Source organism: Orcinus orca, chromosome 16 (genome assembly GCF_937001465.1).
Source record: "Orcinus orca chromosome 16, mOrcOrc1.1, whole genome shotgun sequence".
NCBI classification, from domain to species: domain Eukaryota; kingdom Metazoa; phylum Chordata; class Mammalia; order Artiodactyla; family Delphinidae; genus Orcinus; species Orcinus orca.
In genome coordinates this window covers 13,031,436-13,051,778 of record NC_064574.1, presented here as the reverse complement: position 1 = coordinate 13,051,778, position 20,343 = coordinate 13,031,436, and the positions used below count along the sequence as shown (strand labels likewise).

The 20,343-nt window shown below is 38.4% G+C and overlaps 1 protein-coding gene across 2 annotated transcripts in view; it reads left to right on the top strand.

Moving 5' to 3' along the window:
- The window catches only part of CSE1L (chromosome segregation 1 like), a 41,620-nt gene that overhangs the window by 5,892 nt on the left and 15,385 nt on the right, over nt 1-20,343 (top strand). For both annotated transcript variants that reach the window (XM_004282883.3, XM_033411146.2), the window contains exons 2-13: nt 2,131-2,226; nt 5,497-5,639; nt 8,433-8,534; nt 8,610-8,755; nt 9,084-9,174; nt 10,782-10,889; nt 14,674-14,766; nt 16,565-16,732; nt 16,840-16,969; nt 17,806-17,871; nt 18,257-18,459; nt 18,906-18,990. In XM_004282883.3, the coding sequence (XP_004282931.1) occupies nt 2,131-2,226; nt 5,497-5,639; nt 8,433-8,534; nt 8,610-8,755; nt 9,084-9,174; nt 10,782-10,889; nt 14,674-14,766; nt 16,565-16,732; nt 16,840-16,969; nt 17,806-17,871; nt 18,257-18,459; nt 18,906-18,990 (1,431 nt within the window). The remainder of the gene's footprint in view (nt 1-2,130; nt 2,227-5,496; nt 5,640-8,432; nt 8,535-8,609; nt 8,756-9,083; nt 9,175-10,781; nt 10,890-14,673; nt 14,767-16,564; nt 16,733-16,839; nt 16,970-17,805; nt 17,872-18,256; nt 18,460-18,905; nt 18,991-20,343) is intronic.

Below are 20,343 nucleotides of genomic sequence, written 5' to 3'. Positions count from 1 at the left end.
AAAGTTAGTTAATCCCTCAGAGTTGCCTTCCTTGATTGTAAAATGGTTATTGTGTGAAATGATGTGAAGCGTATCTTCTAGCACTGTGCCTGGTTCATGTTTGTGACCCTTCCCCCATTTTACAAAAGTGTCCTAATCTTCTGTTCTCTTCCTCGACTCCAGTCTGTAAACCATTACCAGCCCAAAGTACATATATTCCACTTTCATTAAGTTTTTACCCATTTCAATAAACCTTTAGTGCCTTCCTCTTGTACATTAAATCATGAAATTCTTCAGCTAAGTATTGGGGAACCTATATGATCTGATCTCAGCCTCCAAGTTCACTGTTCCCCAAAGGAGCTATGGATTCTTCCCATCTCTGTACTTTGCTCATACTATTGCCTGTATGAGATGGGTCCTCGTTCCACTTGGCCTATCCAAATCTATGTATCCTCTGGGAAGTCTTGGACCACAAATAGTCCAGTGACTCTCTTAACCTAGCAGTTAAGTCGCTGTCTGTGTGATTCATTTGGCACTTACACTCAAAAGTGTTTCAGAATTCAGATTTTTTTTCTTTTGAAATGCACTTGCTGTAGATTATACAGCATCCCCAGTAGGGCATGGGGTATCGCCCCGCAATCAAATACATTATTTAGTAAAAAATTTACATACTAAGTGAGATATTCATATTTACAGCCTCGGACAGTTCAGGCCAGGTTTTGTTGCCAAGTGAGTTTGCCACAAACTTGTTAAAAAAAAAACTCAGTTTGGGGCTTCCCTGGTGGCGCAGTGGTTGAGAGTCTGCCTGCCGAGGCAGGGGACACGGGTTCGTGCCCCGGTCTGGGAGGATCCCGCGTGCCGCGGAGCGGCTGGGCCCGTGAGCCATGGCTGTTGGGCCTGCGCGTCCGGAGCCTGTGCTCCACCACGGGAGAGGCCGCAGCAGTGAGAGGCCCGCGTACCGCAAAAAAAAAAAAAACTCAGTTTGTAGATGTTTGGATCTCAGAACTGCAGGAAAGGGATTATAGGTCTATAGTTGGTATTTCAGTTTTATCTTGTCTTCCAACTAGGCTTTTATTTTTATTTTATTTTTATTTTTTTGGCTATGTCGGGTCTTAGTTGCGGCACTCAGGATCTTTTGTTGTGGCTCACAGGCTTCTGTCTAGTTGTGGTGCCATGGGCTTAGTTGCTCCATGGCATGTGGGATCTTCCTGGACCAGGGCTCGAACCCATGTCCCCTGCATTGGCAGGTAGATTCTTAACCACTGCGCCACCAGGGAAGTCCTCCTCGTCTTTTTGATGATCACCATTCTAACAGGTGTGAGGTGTTAATCTCATTGTAGTTTTGATTTGCATTCCCTCATGTTTAATGATGTTGAGCTCCTTTTCATGTACCTTTTGGCCAACTGTATGTTTTCTTTGGAAAAATGTCTGTTCAGCTCTCCTGCCCATTTTTCAATTGGATTTTTTTTCCAAGTTGTATGAGTATTTTTTATATATGTTTTGGAAATTAACCTTTTTATCAGATATGATTTGAAAATATTTTCTCCCATTTGGTATGTTGTCTTTTCATTTTGTTGATGTTTTCTTTTGCCATGCAGACACTTTTTAGTTTGATGTAGTCTCACTTGTTTATTTTTGCTTTTGTTGACTTTGCTTTTGGTGTGGAAAATTGCTTTTTAATTATAATCACAGCTGTCATCTTATGAACCCCAAAATTATCTTCCCAGGTACAAATTCTCAGTATGTAGTTTGCTGTCAGTACCTATGGTTGCATGTTGTACACAAAGGAATGTATTCTAGTTTTTTATCTCAGAACTCTGTGGGATCCTTAGAATTAAGGATGCTTAGAATTTTAATTTTTTATTGGGGCTTTAAAAAAATAAACCTAGTGATTTGTGTTTTTAACCCTTAGCTTATGGTATGTTTTTCCTTCTTTGTCTCAAAATTATCCCACTACTGTTTCAAAAAAGCCCACCTTATCTTCTGGAACCTTGTCTCAGCTAAGAGTAAGCAAGGCTTATAGCCCACACATAAAATGTAACAAGTAGATGACTTTCAGAGAGAGGGACACCCGTAATATAAAATGATTCTTTTATGTAAATCACTGCGTCCCCATGTGACCAATTACCCAAACCTCATTTTTTGTTTTAGGTTCTGTGGCAATGGAGCTCAGCGATGCAAATTTGCAAACGCTAACAGAATATTTGAAGAAAACTCTTGATCCTGATCCTGCCATCAGACGTCCAGGTAAAGAAAATAAATACTGTTTTGTGATTTATTCTTAAAGGACAGGTGAGGGAAACGTTTGTGCAATATGCCTGTTTGTAAATAAAATTTTGAATTCTTAGGCATAGTTTATTTTTCATTCTCTAGCCATAAAGTCTTTAGTTGGCTGCTTATAGCTGCTGTAACATATGGTGGCGTGGGGTTTTTTTTGTTTTTGGTTTATTTTTTGAGTAAAATAGCTTTTATCCCTTCTGGGGTAAAAAGGACTGGTAAGTTTAGGATGCTTTGTCCCTTGACCTTTCTGAAAATCGCTATACACCTGCCTGTTTTAGAGATAAAATAATTAGGGCAGAGAGGTAAGAGTTAGTTGCCTAAAAAGTGATTAAGTGAATGAAACTAGGTAATCAGACACTGTCTCTTAAATCACCATGTTGGGTTTGATTTAATTAATATATTTTAAGATCTAGGGTTCCTCCTACTCTCTCCCCCCTTCCAAATTTGACCAGTTTTCATTAGAAACTTAGTATAAGCTTAGAATTATAAACTCAGATGCCCGCAGGAGTCACACGTAAAGGTAAATGAAGGAGGCAGGCCAAGGGGGTTAAGTGCCTTGGTTAAGGGGCAAATATTATTTGGAACCAGCTAACTCTGGGGGATTCACACCAGGCTTTCAAGATCAGATTTCCAGCTTTGCTTGAAAAATAAGTATATTTATATGAAGTGTTCTCATCTTTTTTTTTTTTAATTTTTATTTATTTATTTATTTTTGGCTGAGTTGGGTCTTTGTTGCTGTGTGCGGGCTTTCTCTTGTTGCGGCGAGCGGGGGCTAGTCTTCGTTGCAGTGCACAGGCTTCTCATTGCGGTGGCTTCTCTTGTTATGGAGCACGGGCTCTAGGCGCGCGGGCTTCAGTAGCTGTGACACGTGGGCTCAGTAGTTGTGGGTCGTGGGCTCTAGAGCGCAGGCTCAGAAGTTGTGGCACACGGGCTTAGTTCCTCTGTGGCATGTGGGATCTTCCCGGACCAGGGCTCGAACCCATGTCCCCTGCCTTGGCAGGCGGATTCTCAACCACTGAGCCACCAGGGAAGCCCGTCCCTCTCATTTTTAAATGATAGCAATTAACTTCAAAAATTTTTGAAACACCGTGCAAACCAAATAAATTTCCGGGGGCCACGTGTGTCTTGTGGGTAGTAAGTTGATGATCCTTCTTGTAAGCCGTGTTAACCGGAAATGCTGATGTGCATTCTCATAAAGAGGATTTTGGAAGCACCCCATGAAGACCCAGATGAATGCGTGCACATACATGTTATATTTATATGTTATATATAATACGTAGAATCGTACACATGTTAATGCATCCATCCTAGTCTAGAGAGGCCTTTGTGATTTCTGTGAGGGAAAATTGTGATTTTCCTGTTAGTGCTTAGAGAAGTAATTTGTTCTTGGATAAAAGGAAATTAATGGCTCTAGTCTTAGACGTTCCCAGAAAGCCTCTGCCAACACTGTCTAATAAAAATTATTTTTAATAATTGTGTCTTTGTAAGGTTGAGGTGCTGTTGTCTTATGAATCAGGGACAAAATGTGGGAATAAATTGTTGTTTCTGAGAAGAGTTAAGAACAGAGCATTTCCAAGGGGTTGCTGGATGTGAAATACTGACCAGCCAAACATTGACGCAGCCAAAGCCTTCTGTAAACCTCACAGACCATACAGAACCAGAGTGTGTCCCGTCCTGAAAAATATTTTCCAGTTCAGCATTTTTCATCCTCCAAGGAACCACATGGTAGACACAAAGCAGGGCGGCTTTGAGGGTGGAAGTTAAACTCTTGGGACTCAATTTGGAAAGAAGAAAGGTGTTAAATCATATTAAATCGTAGAAGATAATACATGCTAACAGCAGACCTTTTCAGTAAATATCGGAACCTTGGAATGGATGTTGCCTTATGAAGAAGCTTAAGACAGGAAAAATTAGAAGTGCTATAAACCTTCATGGTGTGACCTGTAAACCTAGGAGGTTTATTATCCCTAAGTGTAGTATGAGTTTAAAACGTATGGGTAAAATCTTCGTGTAAATTTATTGCTGATATTAGAAATGTTTAATTCAAGAAGAAAACTGAGGGCTAGTATGGTAGAATAAGGACTGGACTAAAACGTTTACAGTGATGAAATCTTCTAGCTGTGTGATCTTACTTAACCTCAGTGGCCTTGTCTTTCTTTTTAACATCTTTATTGGAGTATAATTGCTTTACATTGTTGTGTTAGTTTCTGCTGTATAACAAAGCGAATCAGCTATATGCACACATATATCCCCATATCCCCTCCCTCTTGCGTCTCCCACCCTCCCTATCCCACCCCTCTAGGTGGTTGCAAGCACTGAGCTGATCTCCCGGTGCTAAGCAGCTGCTTCCCACTAGCTATCTATTTACACTATTTACATTTGGTAGTGTATATATGTCAGTGCTACTCTCTCACTTCATCCCAGCTTACCCTTCCCCCTCCCCGTGTCCTCAAGTCCATTCTCTACGTCTGTGTCTTTATTCCTGTCCTGCCCCTAGGTTCATTAGAACCGTTTTTTTTTTTTTTAGATTCCATATATATGTGTTATCATACAGTATTTGTTTTTCTCTTTCTGACTTACTTCACTCTGTATGACAGACTCTAGGTTCATCTACCTCACTACAGATAACTCAATTTCGTTTGTTTTTATGGCTGAGTAGTACTCCATTGTATATATGTGAGTGGCCTTGTCTTTAAAATGAGGATAATACTACCTACCTCTCTGGGTAATAGTGACAACATATGTGAGTAAAGCACCAGATGCATATGGTTAATAATAATATGTATTAGCATAAATTAACTCATTTAATCTTAATCACAGTAGTATAAAAGAAATATTACTGCCATTACTAATAGTACTAATAGTAATCCTTCTGGAACAAGACGGGGTGTATGAATTTTGCCCTAAGGTCACTTAATCTCTCTGAGAAGCAGATTGTCCTTCACATGGGGTGATCATCTGATCAGGCCACCTTATAGGTTTGTGAGAATTGGGTGAGTTAACAGATGGTAAAGTGATCTGAAAACCGAGGTATTATATAAATTTAATGTAACATCATATATAGTTCATTTAATAGATAAGAGAAGTGAGGCACTAAAAGTGATAGGTTCCCTAAGGGAAAAAATATCCTAATCTTTCCATGATGCTTCAGTGAGAGATATGCATAGTTCACATATTCATGAAGTCTTAAGATTAGTTTGTAATAACAAATCTTCTAACATGGAAATTGTTTTACAGCTGAGAAGTTTCTTGAATCTGTAGAAGGCAATCAGAATTACCCACTGTTGCTCTTAACATTACTGGAGAAGGCTCAGGATAATGTTATCAAAGTGTGTGCCTCAGTAACATTCAAGAACTATATTAAAAGAAACTGGAGAATTGTAAGTATTTTGTGAGTACATAGTTTAAGACCCTGCATGTTTATAAGATTGATATATGCAGTGTTCCTGAACGATTCAGGCACAGATTAAAGATAAAAGCAGGACCCTCCTCAACAAAATATTAAAAAGTCAAATCCAAAAATGTATCAAAAGTATAAAAATACCATGACCAAGTGGGATTTATCTCAGATATGCAAGGCTGGTTCAACATTCAAAAACCTATCGACTAAGAGAAGATAAATCACATTATTATATCATTAGGTGCAGAAAAAGCATTTGTCAAAGTCCAACTCCCATTCATGGTAAAAACTCAGTAAATTTGTAATAGAGAGGAGTTTTCTCGGCAATGTAAAGACTGTGAAAAACCTATAACTAACATCATACCTAATGGTGAGAAACTTGAAGCTTTCCCACCAAGATCAGTTACAAAGCAAGGGTGTCCCCTCTTACCACTCCTTTTCAACATTGTGTTGGAAGTCTTTTTTATTTTATATATATTCTTTTGCCATGGCATGTGGACCTTAGTTCTCAGTCCAGGAATCGAACCTGTGTCCTCTGCATTGGAAGCACGGAGTCTTAACCACTGGACCACCAGGGATGTCCTTGATAATGCAGTAAGAAAAGGAAATATACCATTTGGAAAGACATAAAACTGTCTTTGTTCTCAGACGACATGATTGTCCGTGTAGAGAATGCAAAAGAATTGACAAAAGTTAAACAGGGGCTTCCCTGGTGGCGCAGTGGTTGAGAGTCCACCTGCTGAGGCAGGGGACACGGGTTCGTGCCCCGGTCTGGGAAGATCCCACATGCCGCAGAGCGGCTGGGCCCGTGAGCCATGGCCGCTGAGCCTGCGCGTCTGGAGCCTGTGCTCTGCAACGGGAGAGGCCACAACAGTGAGAGGCCTGCGTACTGCAAAAAAAAAAAAGTTAAACAGGACGTTTTTTATTTAAATTCGTATCAGTTAAGTCAGCTTCATAACGCAGGTTGCTAGAGACTGTGAGACTTTGTTTTAACATCCAGTTTGGTTGAAATTTAACTTTAGCTTACTATCTACTGAAGAGACATTACATGGGAAGATACAGTCTAAATGAGTAATTGAAGCAATTTCTATTGTAAACAAGGAAGAATTATATAAAGCTGGAAAAAAACACATTTTATGTATATATATATGCATTCTACACATATATATGTGTAGAATGCAAAATAATTTAGATTTGAAGTTTTTGGTAAGGGATTTGTCCTGTGTCTTGTGGGATATGGGAAATATTTTCTAATCATAAGGTAAATCTTATTCTGCAAGTTTAATGATCAGTATAGCTATACATTGAGAAATGGGTATCTTCCCTACCTTAGCTTCTTCCCTACCTTAGCTTATGACAGTGGTTCTAAATTGGGGGTAGTTTTGCCAACCTGGGGATATTTAGAGACATTCCGGTTGTCCACGCTGGGGGTGGGGTGGGGAGGGTGTCTGGCATCTAGTGGGTAGAAGGTGAGGGTGCTGGGAACCATCCTACAGTGCACAAGAAAGATCCCCGTAACAAAGATTTATCTGACCCAAAATGTCAGTAATGCCGGGGTTGAGGTAACTCTGGGTTAGGATAAAGAAAAAAGTGAGAAATGTTTTTAGCAATAGCAGTAATGATACTTAGAAAGTATTAAAGTTGACAGAAATAGTCAGTTTTTCTAAAAAATCAGCTTTAAATCTGGTTAAATATTTATTTAGAATCTTTTTTCCTCATTCCATAGAAGAATTCAAAAACAGTAAATATTGTTTTTACGCTTAAGTCAAGCATTCTCACATGTGGTGAAGAAATGACTTAGTGAATTTTAGAATGTTTAAAAATCCATTCATCTGCTTGTAGACATGCAAGCCCTATCCCCTGTCTTGATTTGTAAAACTAGTGAGATCCAGAATCTGTTTGGGCGATGTAGTCCTGGATGCATTCAAACTGGTAATGGTCAAGAAGTTTTCATTGAAAAGACCTTTCTTTGACTTAAGGTAACAGTCAAATTGAAGCTTTTGAAGATGAATATCGGCTGAGTAGCATATATGTATAAAGATTCCCCCCCCCGCCCCGCGGTACGCAGGCCTCTCACTGCTGTGGCCTCTCCCGTTGCGGAGCACAGGCTCTGGACGCGCAGGCTCAGCGGCCATGGCTACGGGCCCAGCCGCTCCGCGGCATGTGGGATCCTCCCGGACCGGGGCACGAACCCGAGTCCCCTGCCTCGGCAGGCGGACCCCCAACCACTGCTCCACCAGGGAAGCCCTGTATAAAGATTTTTAACCACATGTTCTGATTAGTTTACTTACAGAACTGAGATTCTTTTCTTTTTTTTTTTTTTTTTGCGGTACGCGGGCCTCTCACTCTTGTGGCCTCTCCCGTTGCGGAGCACAGGCCATGGCTCATGGGCCCAGCCGCTCCACGGCATGTGGGATCTTCCCGGACCGGGGCATGAAGCCGTGTCCCCTGCATCGGCAGGCAGACTCTCAACCACTGTGCCACCAGGGAAGCCCAGAACTGAGATTCTTAATTGGCATCAGGGAGTCAGAGAAGCTCCTTAATTTGTATGTAAAATATTTGCATTTGGGAAGGAAGGTACATTTTTCTGCAGAAAAATGCTTCCATCAGATTATTAAAGGAATCTGTGACCCATTTATGTAGAATGAAGGCCCTACCTTCCTCTATTTTTCTTAGGAAACCAGGAAATGAGAAATGGTTCTGTTTTATCTACAAACCCGTACAGTAATAGATATGGATTTATGTCACTTGCTTATTAATGTTTTGCTTTTAGGTTGAAGATGAACCAAATAAAATTTGCGAAGCCGACCGAGCAGCCATTAAAGCTAACATAGTGCACTTGATGCTTAGCAGCCCAGAGCAAATTCAGAAGCAGGTATGTGAGGCCCTGCTTGTTAGGTGGGCTTGTTTGTAGAGCTTTCAATCTAATTAGTCTCTTTCCTCCCCACAGTTAAGTGATGCCATTAGCATTATTGGCAGAGAAGATTTCCCTCAGAAATGGCCTGACTTGTTGACAGAAATGGTGAATCGCTTTCAGAGTGGAGATTTCCATGTTATTAATGGAGTCCTTCGTACAGCACATTCTTTATTTAAAAGGTATTGATATATAAATTCATATTTTTAAAATACTTGTTTCAGATATTTTTGCTTGTGTGTATTTTTGTGATTATGTCATTTTTTTATGATAATTCTAGAATAAGAGCATAAGCCTCTCATTATTGTGTTTGTTTCTTCTTAAGTGTAGGATGTTTATTTCATATTGCCCTATTACTTGTGAAATACCTGGTCTTGATAAACTGTGCTTGAATTCCCTTTTTATTTCAGAAAGCTATCTAGCCATAGATTTTTCTCTAATCTAGCCTTGAAGACCTAAAGTCAGTTAACCAAAATTTGTAAATTTGCCTCTTTTACCTTAATTTTCTAGATATCGCCATGAATTTAAGTCAAATGAGTTATGGACTGAAATTAAACTTGTTCTGGATGCGTTTGCTTTGCCTTTGACTAATCTGTTTAAGGTATGTGATAACATCTTGGTGGTATTTTTAAATTACTTAATATTTTAAAGTGCTTGAATATTTGTATAAATTTTGTTTAAGAGATTGCTTTGAAAGTGTATTTGATAGGTAATGGTTTAGAGCAGCATTTCTTTTGAAAAATTTCAAATCTACACCAAAATAGAGAAGCTGGTAGAATGAAATCCCATGTATTGACTACACAAGTTTAATGGTTACTAGAATTTTATTTCTTTTTAATTTGTTCTCTCCCTTTGATTTCATACGAATAGTTAAAAGCAAATCCCAGGCGTCTTATTATTTCACTCAAGTATTTGAGTATGTGTCTCTAAAGGAATGGATCTGTATTTTGATTTGACTGTTTATGGAGTTTAATTTATATATCCGTACATCATCTTATAGCACATAAGGAACTTTCCTAGATATCTTTCTGAAACTCGTTTAAGATCGAAAGAGAAGTATTGTTAACCTTTTTTTCCAGATAAGGAAAGTGGAGGGTTCGGTATCACACAGCTAATAAAAAAGAGAGCCAGGCCTCAAACCTAGTTTTGCTAACTTGAGAAAAGCTGCTCATTTCCTGTTTTCAGAAAGGAAAGTTGTGTGATAATCACAACTTTCTAAATTACAGAGTATGCACAGGATTTTTCATGGTTAGGATATCTTACTGATAGTACATTTTTATTTTTAAAAATAAAATTGGACAAAATGTCAATATTTTTCACCTATTGGACTAGCAAAGATTTTTATTTCTTTTTAATGACATTAAAAGTTTTAGCCAGGAGCAGAGAGGGACGGGTGGGGGGAAAATGTTTTAGCCAGAGTCCAGTGAAATGAACACTAGTGTCCTGTCCATTGGGTTATAAATGGTACTAGCTTTCTGGAGTTAGACATTTCATTGAGAAAACCATAATATTCATATTTTCTAACTCCGGGATATACTTAGCAACGTTTGTTGAGTGTCTTTTACATTGTAGGTGTGCACAAATTACAAGGACCTTTTATGTATATTTTCTCATTTTATTCTCATATTTTATGAGGTAGGCATTATTCTTAATTACAGACAGATATGGAGATGGGGGCGCAGTAAAATAACTTACTCAGAGTCATGCTTATTATGAGTAACAGAGTCTGGGTTGTATCCAGATCTATCTGGCTTCCAGAACTCTTACTCATAGCATACTGTTCTCTACTGGTAATACAGTTCTAGAATCTCAAACTCAGAAAACTAGAAGTGTGCCCAAAGTTTTATACATAAGCTTGTTTATTGCAGTTAGAATAACAAACAGTTGCAAACAACCTACAGGCCAGGTGGCAGGGAATTATTTAATGAGTGCATATAGACAGTTTTGTGTAATATAGTTATAGACATGCACAGAGGAGAGTAGAAGGATCTAGTCCAAAATATTAATATTGGACTTTACAGTAGTGCTGTGATGGACAACTTAAAAATATATATTTTAATGTGTTTTTTCAAAAATTCTAAATGACTGTATACTACTATTTAAAAGCCAAATTTTGGAGACGATGTATGAATAGTTTCAGCCTAATACAAGGCTTTTTCACTAAGGTTTACAATACACTAAAACCGTCTTTCTAAATTCCTTTCCAAGGCCACTATTGAACTCTGCAGCACCCACGCAAATGATGCCTCTGCTCTGAGGATTCTTTTTTCTTCCCTGATTCTAATCTCAAAACTGTTCTACAGTTTAAACTTTCAGGTGAGTTTCGTTCTATTTCTTGCTTTTGATTCTTATTCTTTGATGTCATATATAAAGTTTTTCACTTGGTAAAGACTTCTTTGCTAGCATTGATTTCCCCCCCTCACCCTGAAAAAATAGACATTGGTTGCTTGTGTTCTGATTCCCCGCGATTCTTTTTTTTTTTTTTTTACAAGAGATAAATAAACTGACACCAAGCATTGTAAATGGATGACCACAACAAAAGCAACAATGATTGCAATTACCAAACGCGAAACACACTCATACTATGTCATAATATTGACATTCAGTCCAGTAATCCTCCACTGTAACAGCTCCTTTACTTTGCAGTGAAAATTGATTTGTATATTTTTTGCCTCTGAGTCCTTGTGGGATTTTTTTTTTTTTATTCAAACAGAAAGTCACAATTATATAATCATCCTCATCAGTTCACTCAGTCCCATGTAATTAATTTGTTTTCATCTTGATCTTTTGTTAGCACTTTTATGAATTCATCAGTTTTCCATTAGAGTTCTGAAAATGCTTATTCATTCAGTTCAGTAGTATAGTCAGTTACCAGAAACCTGTACTTGTCAGAGTCTTTTCCATGAATTCCTTGAAGATGAAACCCTTTTATAGGAACTTTTTTTTTTTTTTTGGTGGTACGCGGGCCTCTCACTGTTGTGGCCTCTCCTGTTGCGGAGCACAGGCTCCGGATGCGCAAGCTACGCGGCCATGGCTCACGGTCCCAGCCGCTCCACGGCATGTGGAATCTTCCTGGACTGGGGCACGAACCTGTGTCCTTTGTATCGGCAGGTGGACTCACACCCATTGCGCCACCAGGGAAGCCCTTATAGGAACATTTTTGCAAAAGCATCAGAGTACACCCAGAACTGTCTGTAAATGACAAAAGACTTAAAAATGACCACGGTTAAAGTTTTGATGGAAGTTCATAATAATGCAGTTGACAAGGAAATTTAGTTATTTCTGAGATATACATTTTAAAGTAATAACTAGAATTATGACTTATAACATTATACCGGAACGTATAAGATTCTTAGAAATTTCATATAATGTCTGAAACATTTATATGTTTCCATACATATTTCCATACAAATAACCCAAAGAAAGTTTAGTATTGTTTTTTTGTTTGTGTATTTTTTTATACTGCAGGTTCTTATTAGTCATCAGTTTTATACATACAGTGTATACATGTCAATCCCAATCGCCCAATTCAGCACACCACCATCCCCACCCCACCGTGGTTTTCCCCCCTTGGTGTCCATACGTTTGTTCTCTACATCTGTGTCTCAACTTCTGCCCTGCAAACCGGTTCATCTGTACCATTTTTCTAGGTTCCATATACATGCGTTAATATACGATATTTGTTTTTCTCTTTCTGACTTACTTCACTCTGTATGACAGTCTCTAGATCCATCCACGTCTCAACAAATGACTCAATTTCGTTCCTTTTTATGGTTGAGTAATATTCCATTGTATATATGTACCACAACTTCTTTATCCATTCGTCTGTCGATGGGCAATTGGACTCCCTGACTTCAGACTGTACTACAAAGCTACAGTAATCAAGACAATATGCTACTGGCACAAAAACAGAAAGATAGGTCAATGGAACAAGATAGATAGCCCAGAGATAAAGCCACGCACCTATGGTCAACTAATCTATGACAAAGGTGGCAAAGATATACAATGGAGAAAAGACAGTCTCTTCAATAAGTGGTGCTGGGAAAACTGGACAGCTACATGTAAAAGAATGAAATTAGAACACTCCCTAACACCATACACAAAAATAAACTCAAAATGGATTTGAGACCTAAATGTAAGACTGGACACTATAAAACTCTTAGAGGAAAACATAGGAAGAACACTCTTGGACATAAATCACAGCAAGGTCTTTTTTGACCCATCTCCTAGAGTAATGGAAATAAAAACAAAAATAAACAAATGGGACCTAATGAAACTTCAAAGCTTTTGCACAGCAAAGGAAACCATAAACAAGACGAAAAGACAACCCTCAGAATGGGAGAAAATATTCGCAAACGAATCATCGGACAAAGGATTAATCTCCAAAATATATAACAGCTCATGCAGCTCAATATTAAAGAAACAAACAACCCAATCCAAAACTGGGCAGAAAACCTAAATAGACATCTCTCCAAAGAAGACATACAGATGGCCAAGGAGCACATGAAAAGCTGCTCAGCACCATAATTATTAGAGAAATGAAAATCAAAACTACAGTGAGGGCTTCCCTGGTGGCGCAGTGGTTGAGAGTCCGCCTGCTGATGCAGGGGACACGGGTTCATGCCCCGGTCCAGGAAGATCCCACTGCCATGGAGTGGCTGGGCCCGTGAGCCATGGCCGCTGAGCCTGCGCATCCGGAGCCTGTGCTCCACAACAGGAGAGGCCACAACAGTGAGAGGCCCACGTACAGCAAAAAAAAAAAAAAAAAAACACACAAAAAAACTACAATGAGATATCACCTCACACCAGTTAGAATGGGCATCATCAGAAAATCTACAAACAACAAATGCTGGAGAGGGTGTGGAGAAAAGGGAACCCTCTTGCACTGTTGGTGGGAATGTAAATTGATACAGCCACTATGGAGAACAGTATGGAGGTTCCTTAAAAAACTAAAAATAGAACTACCATATGACCCAGCAATCCCACTACTGGGCATATACCCAGAGAAGACCATAATTCAAAAAGACACATGTATCCCAGTGTTCACTGCAGCACTATTTACAATAGCCAGGTCATGGAAGCAAAGCTTATAGCTTTTAATGGAAGCATATCTGGGAGACAAAAGACTGAAGAAACAGACTTGGGAAGGTGTAAGAACCAGTGGCATTTGAGAGGAAACACAGCCACGATCTTATAGCAGGAAATGCCTGGTCACCCGGTTGCTACTGAGGTGGTGGTCTCCAGTCATTCTTTCTGTTCTTGAGTTATTACTTTAAGATTCAGGGCTCCAGGAATGAGAAGGGAGTCTTACTGGTACAGACTCCTATACTGAGATGCAAGAGAAAGGATGTAGCCTTTTTGTTGCCTCTAGCCAGAGCCAAGTACTTGGACTTAATCCTCCCAACGTGACTGTACTCACAGTGGTAGGGAGAGCATTCCTCAGAAGGAATAGGTAGAATGAATATGAGATGAACAGCCCAAAATGGCATACCTTCAGTGTGCAGCTAGACAGCAATTTGAGAAATTCTTAAGGATACCACTGGATTCTTGTATACCTTATTTTGAGTTCTACTTCCTAGAAGTCAGGTAGAATGAGGTGATTAATAACTTGTTAGTCACGGAAGCCTGATAGGAAGGAGGCATAATCTTTACCCTTGGATTTATCCCTCATTAAGAGGGCAGTATTGTGCCACAGGAAATCAGTAACTGTATAAGACAATAAGCCTGACTTGGCGGTCATCTTACAGTAAGTGCAGTAGTTCAGAAAGGAAAAGGAATGTATTGGTAAGCACTGAGTTTTGTAAGGAAAGTTTTCAGTCTTAGCTGAACCTTAAAGGAATAAGTAGATTTACATTGGGACAGGAACAGGTGGCATCGTTTGTGGTTGAAAGCTTACTGAGACAGAGTCAGAATGGTTTACTCATCTGTCAGACCTAGCTGGAGCAGAGAATTCTTGTCAATATAGGTATCCATTGACTTAGCTGAGAAATGTGAGCTGGAGTCTATAGGCATGTGCAAAACATTTGGCGTGGTGGGGAAAACTTACTAAAATATAATAATTACTTCAACCAAAAGTCTCAAGTCACCATTTATTCTTTAGGATCTCCCTGAATTTTTTGAAGATAATATGGAAACTTGGATGAACAATTTTCATACCCTCTTGACATTAGATAATAAGCTTCTGCAAACTGATGTAAGTATTATTTAAAATATTTCCCAAGTAAGCTTTAAGAATTATTTGAAATATAATGTTAAATGTCAATTATATCTCAATTTTTTTTAATGTTAAAAAAATTATTTGAGTGCCCTCAGAACATTGGAGGGAGGATAATTGTAATGAGCAGAATTACCCTTCTTGTAGTCCTGACTTAAGTCACAATTTATAGATAAGGCTATTTTATTACATTATTGAAAGTAAGGCCTCAAGAGTATTCACATTGTGAACATTTTATGAAATAGAAAATCATTTGTCATTGAAGATACTAAGAAAACTTAAACCTCTCTAATGGCCTCTTGAAAAAGTCATCTACAGTGTGGGAAAGAGGGGACATGAAAGTTTGTAATGTGTAAAAGTTTCTGATCTGAGTTTTGTAATATGTACTTTCAACATGTAGCACTGTGTTATTCATTTGCTTGTTTATTAATATATTTATGATTTACCTCTTTCTCAACAAACAAAAAACGTAAAAAGTAAAATATTAAGAATATTTCAACACCAGATAAAAATTACAGTTGGTGATGCAGATCTGTTTGGGTGGCATGCAGAGGGAGAATCATTACTGTGGGTGTACAGCAAATTTTGTGTGAGATTTTTACACAACAAGAAGCAACCAAAAAAAAAATAGAGTTCCAATAAAATAACTCCTTCAGTCCACTAGGAAGAAACCACTCCCTCAGAAAACAAAGCTTGTCTTTACACTTAAGTCTAAAGGAAGTTTTTCACTTAGGATTCTTAAGGGAATTGTTTGCCCATTTAAATGCGTCATCTCACTGTGTGACATCCCTTATATTTATGCCTTGAGGAGCTGTTCTTTTATCTCTTCTCAATTTGAGTTCTTTGGCACATAATATAGCTCAAAAAGTATTTGTGATTGCTGTTATATGTAGTAAGCATTATTATATCAGTCACTGTCATGGTTTCAGGTGGGGTTGGCAAACTTTTCCTATAAAGGTCCGGGTAGTAAATATATTTGGCTTTGTGGGCTATATACTCAACTCTGCAGTTGTAGTTGAAAGCAGCCATAGGCAATACTATAAATTGTATAAATGAAAACAAAGAATGTGTGTGACTGGGTTTTAATAAAACTTCAGAAATTAGGCAGCAGGTTAACCCCTGCTTTAGGTTGTTCAACATTTTATAACCAGAATATTATTTGTGAGAATGTTATAGCATTAGCTTATTGGGAAGAGAACGCATTTTAATATATTTGAAATGGGAACCTTTTGGGAGATAGCAAGACTATGTTACAAAGGAAAATGTGATATGATTTTTATTACTCAGGTTTTTGTAGGAATATATTATTTTCGATTTAATATGTAAATATTTTATAATTCAGCAACCAAAAGAAAAAGCTTTATTTACTTAAAATATTTATTCACGCATGCATGCAGTGCCGTGTCTTAGTTGAGGCACATGGACTTCTTGGTTGTGGCATGCACGCGGGATCTAGTTCCCCAACTGGGGATCAAACCCAGGCCCCCTGCATTGGGAGCGTGGAGTCTTACCCACTGGACCACCAGGGAAGTCCTGAAATGGCTTTATTTAACTTGAAAACTTTTGAGAACTGCTCTCATTGATTAATAAATAAGAAGCATTTCGCCTTGTATTTGTTTGATAGACCACGTGAATAAATTTACAGTGGCATAGATGTAGTTCACAGCACTTGGCTTTGATGTAAAATTTTTAAAGAGTTCAGGAATTACAGCTACTCTCCATGTTTATGATAGCGTTGAAGTTGTATGTTTGAGTTTTCCGTTTTCTCTTATGTGAGGATGAAGAGGAAGCAGGCTTATTGGAGCTCTTAAAATCCCAGATTTGTGATAATGCCGCACTCTATGCACAAAAATATGATGAAGAATTTCAGCGGTACCTGCCTCGTTTTGTCACAGCCATCTGGAATTTACTAGTTACAACAGGTCAAGAGGTTAAATATGACTTGGTAAGGTGATGGTGGAGACAAATAATTAAGACATCCCCTCCCCCCCCCATGAAATAAATGGTTCCGTTTGCTCTTAAAAATATGCTTATTTTTGTGTTTTATTCCAGTTGGTAAGTAATGCAATTCAGTTTCTGGCTTCAGTTTGTGAGAGACCTCACTATAAGAATCTATTTGAGGACCAGAACACGCTGACAAGTATCTGTGAAAAGGTTATTGTACCTAACATGGAATTTAGAGGTAATTGTGGCAAAGTGTAAAGCTTTTTCAGGAGATTAATTAAAAGCTTGTTTTTTAAAAGAGTATGTTAGTATAAATTTAAGAATTTAAGAAGTCTTCTCTGTTGCTTTTTGTAACATATTCAGTCTAAGTTTTGTTGGATTTAGTATTTCACCAAGGCAGAAGCTATTTTGAACAGTTGACTTGAGACAAGTGATTGATGACTTTTAAATACAGAGTTGAAGCCCACCTAGTTTGTGCTTAAGGTTAAAATAGTCCTAAGAGTCTGTATTTGTACAAAATGTCTTTCTGATAGTTGGGAAGAGCAGTCATTAGATCATTCATTCAGGAACAAAATGAGGAAATAAAAGTGTAACGTGGGGTTTTATTTCCTTTCCTTTTTTCATAAAACTATATGTAAAGGACAGATCTTTAATCTGATACTGTCTGTCCTACTTGTTTTGGTGTTGAAATGACTGTTTATGAAATAATGGTGATAGTAGTTGTTAGGTTGTTTGTTTAATGTCCTTATCTGGCAGAATAACGAGTTGGCATCCCTAGATTGGTCTCCCAACACTTTTGAAGGTTGGTGATGAAGTCCAGTTCTGTGGATGTTCACATTAGAACAAGTGAGCCTATCTCGCAGCTGTATGCATTACCTATTACCTAATCTTTCAGGGTAGCGTTTGCTGCTCTAAGTAATGATTAAGAGTATATGAAGTAGTCATTTGTTGGGAAAGAACACTTTGCTGTAAAACATGGCAATTCCACATACTCTTCTGCACACTCAACTGTAGAGGTAGAATGACTTGCCATGTCTTTCAAGAGGTGATCTGAAATGTCATCTTGCTTTGTAGCTGCTGATGAAGAAGCCTTTGAAGATAATTCTGAGGAGTATATAAGAAGAGATTTGGAAGGATCTGGTGTGTATTTTGGTTTTTAGCTGTTGGTCTCTTAGCAAGCCAGTTTTAAAGTTGCTCTCTAATAAATACGGGGAGGTGAGGGAGTCCTGATAAGTGTGTCATTTCAGCTGGCTTTCATTGGAGAACTGTTTTCCTTCTTCAACTTGTACATGGTAGAAAGCAGCTCTTTATACGAGCTATATCAAAGTATCAGATGTAGAATTACTTGTCTTCTCTTTTTTATATACTTATGGTCTTTCAGTTTCGTTCTCATTTTACATTTGTGGGGAATTTTTTCATTGTTTTTGTTGCTGTTAGCTCTCAGATGGCAATTTGTTTTCTTATAAACTTGGTCGGTTGGTGGTGGTTTCTTTCTCCCATAACGTATTTCCCTTTGATTTTGTAGATATTGATACTAGACGCAGGGCTGCTTGTGATCTAGTACGAGGATTATGCAAGTTTTTTGAGGGACCCGTGACAGGAATCTTCTCTGGTTATGTTAATTCCATGCTGCAGGAATATGCAAAAAATCCATCTGTCAACTGGAAACACAAAGATGCAGCCATTTACCTGGTGACGTCTTTGGCATCGAAAGCCCAAACCCAGAAGGTGAATCCTTTCAGTATATTTTTATTTCTAAAACATAGTTGTTGGTACCACAGAAGTCAAAAAGAAGTGATATATTTCTGGTTATATAGCCTACTCTGTTAGATAATGTGTCAGTTCTGATTAGAATTCATATGGTTTCCAAAGATGGCTTTATACTGATGTATTAAGCACTTAAGTTTCTTATGGACCAAAAGATCAACAGATGCCACACTTGCTTCCTTAGCTGAGACTCAGTATATAAAACGTGCTAAACTTAAATTTAGCTGTTCTTTAATTTAGGGAAGTTTCTTTATTATCTATTAGAATAGTCTTATATGTAAGTAGTTTGTGTTTTGAAGTATTCATTTCCATCTTCAACCTGGTTTTCTAAAGCTGCCTAAATTTCCAGTGTGGTAAATAATTACAGATTTTTCATGTTATTTCACTGTTATGAATTTGTTTTTTAGCATGGAATTACACAAGCGAATGAACTTGTAAACCTGACTGAGTTCTTTGTGAATCACATTCTCCCTGATTTAAAAGCAGCTAATGGTGAGTTTTGTGAAATGTTTTTAGTACAGCTTACACTATACCTGCAGTTATTTAAAAATACATTTATTTATTTATTTATTTATTTGTCTGCACCAGGTCTTAGCTGCAGCGTGCGGGATCTTTTAGTTGTGGCATGTGGGATCTAGTTCCCTGACCAGGGATCGAACTTACGTCCCCTGCATTGGGAGCGCAGAGTCTTAGCCACTGGACCACAAGGGAAGTCCCTATACCTGCAATTTTTATTTTTAACTAAAAAATGAGTACCGTTACAGCTCTATATCACCATGATACTGAAAGTGGTGGCTCCTATCCTTATTGCAGTTACTTTATTGGATAAAATCTCAAATGGTTGCCCCAGATCTTGCCCAGGTGAAATTAACTTTCCATAAAGAAAATGTCTCTTATGTAGAAGGAAAACAGGAACAAGTGAGACTAAATTTTCACTGTATATTTCTAATGTACATATAATAATGCACTAGAAATTATACTTTGGTTTTTGTTTTCCTTCTCATTTAAAAAATGAACTCTTGGGGGACTTCCCTGGTGGTTCAGTGGTTAAGAATCCGCCTGCCAGTGCAGGGGACACGGGTTCGAGCCCTCACCTGGGAAGATCCCACATGCCCCGGAGCAGCTAAGCCCATGCACCACAACTACTGAGCCTGCGCTCTAGAGCCCACGAGCCACAACTACTGAAGCCCTCATGCCGAGAGCCCATGCTCCGCAACAAGAGAAGCCACTACAATGAGAAACGCATGCACCACAACGAAGAGTAGCCCCCGCTCACCGCAACTAGAGAAAGCCCGCGTGCAGCAACAAAGACCCAATGCAGCCAAAAATAATTAATTAATTATTTTAAAAATGAACTCTTGGGAATTCCCTGGCAGTCCTGTGGTTGGGACTCCGTGCTTCACTGCCGGGGTTCAATCCCTGGTCAAGGAACTAAGATCCCACAAGCTACATGGCAAAAAAGAAAATAAAAATAAAATATTGGGTCGGCCAAAAAGTTCGTTTGGGTTTGTCCAAAATATGTTAAGGGACGAACGAACTTATTGGCTAACCCAATAAAACTAAAAAAAATGAACTCTTAAAAATTGAAGTAAATTTAAAGTACTTGAAACTAATAAATACTAAGGATACTTTCATATGTTTACAAAAATATGTTGATCAAGAGATATTCTTCTAAAACTTTGTGGAAAATTTAAATACACTAATAGGTAGGGATAATATTATAAAGAACTTCCATGTTACTATCATTCAGCTTCAGGAACTTTTAACAATTGGCCGATATTTTATCCCTTTCACTAACTTACTTCCCACTACTAGTGCAAGCTCCTCTAGAGAGACTTGCTCTTG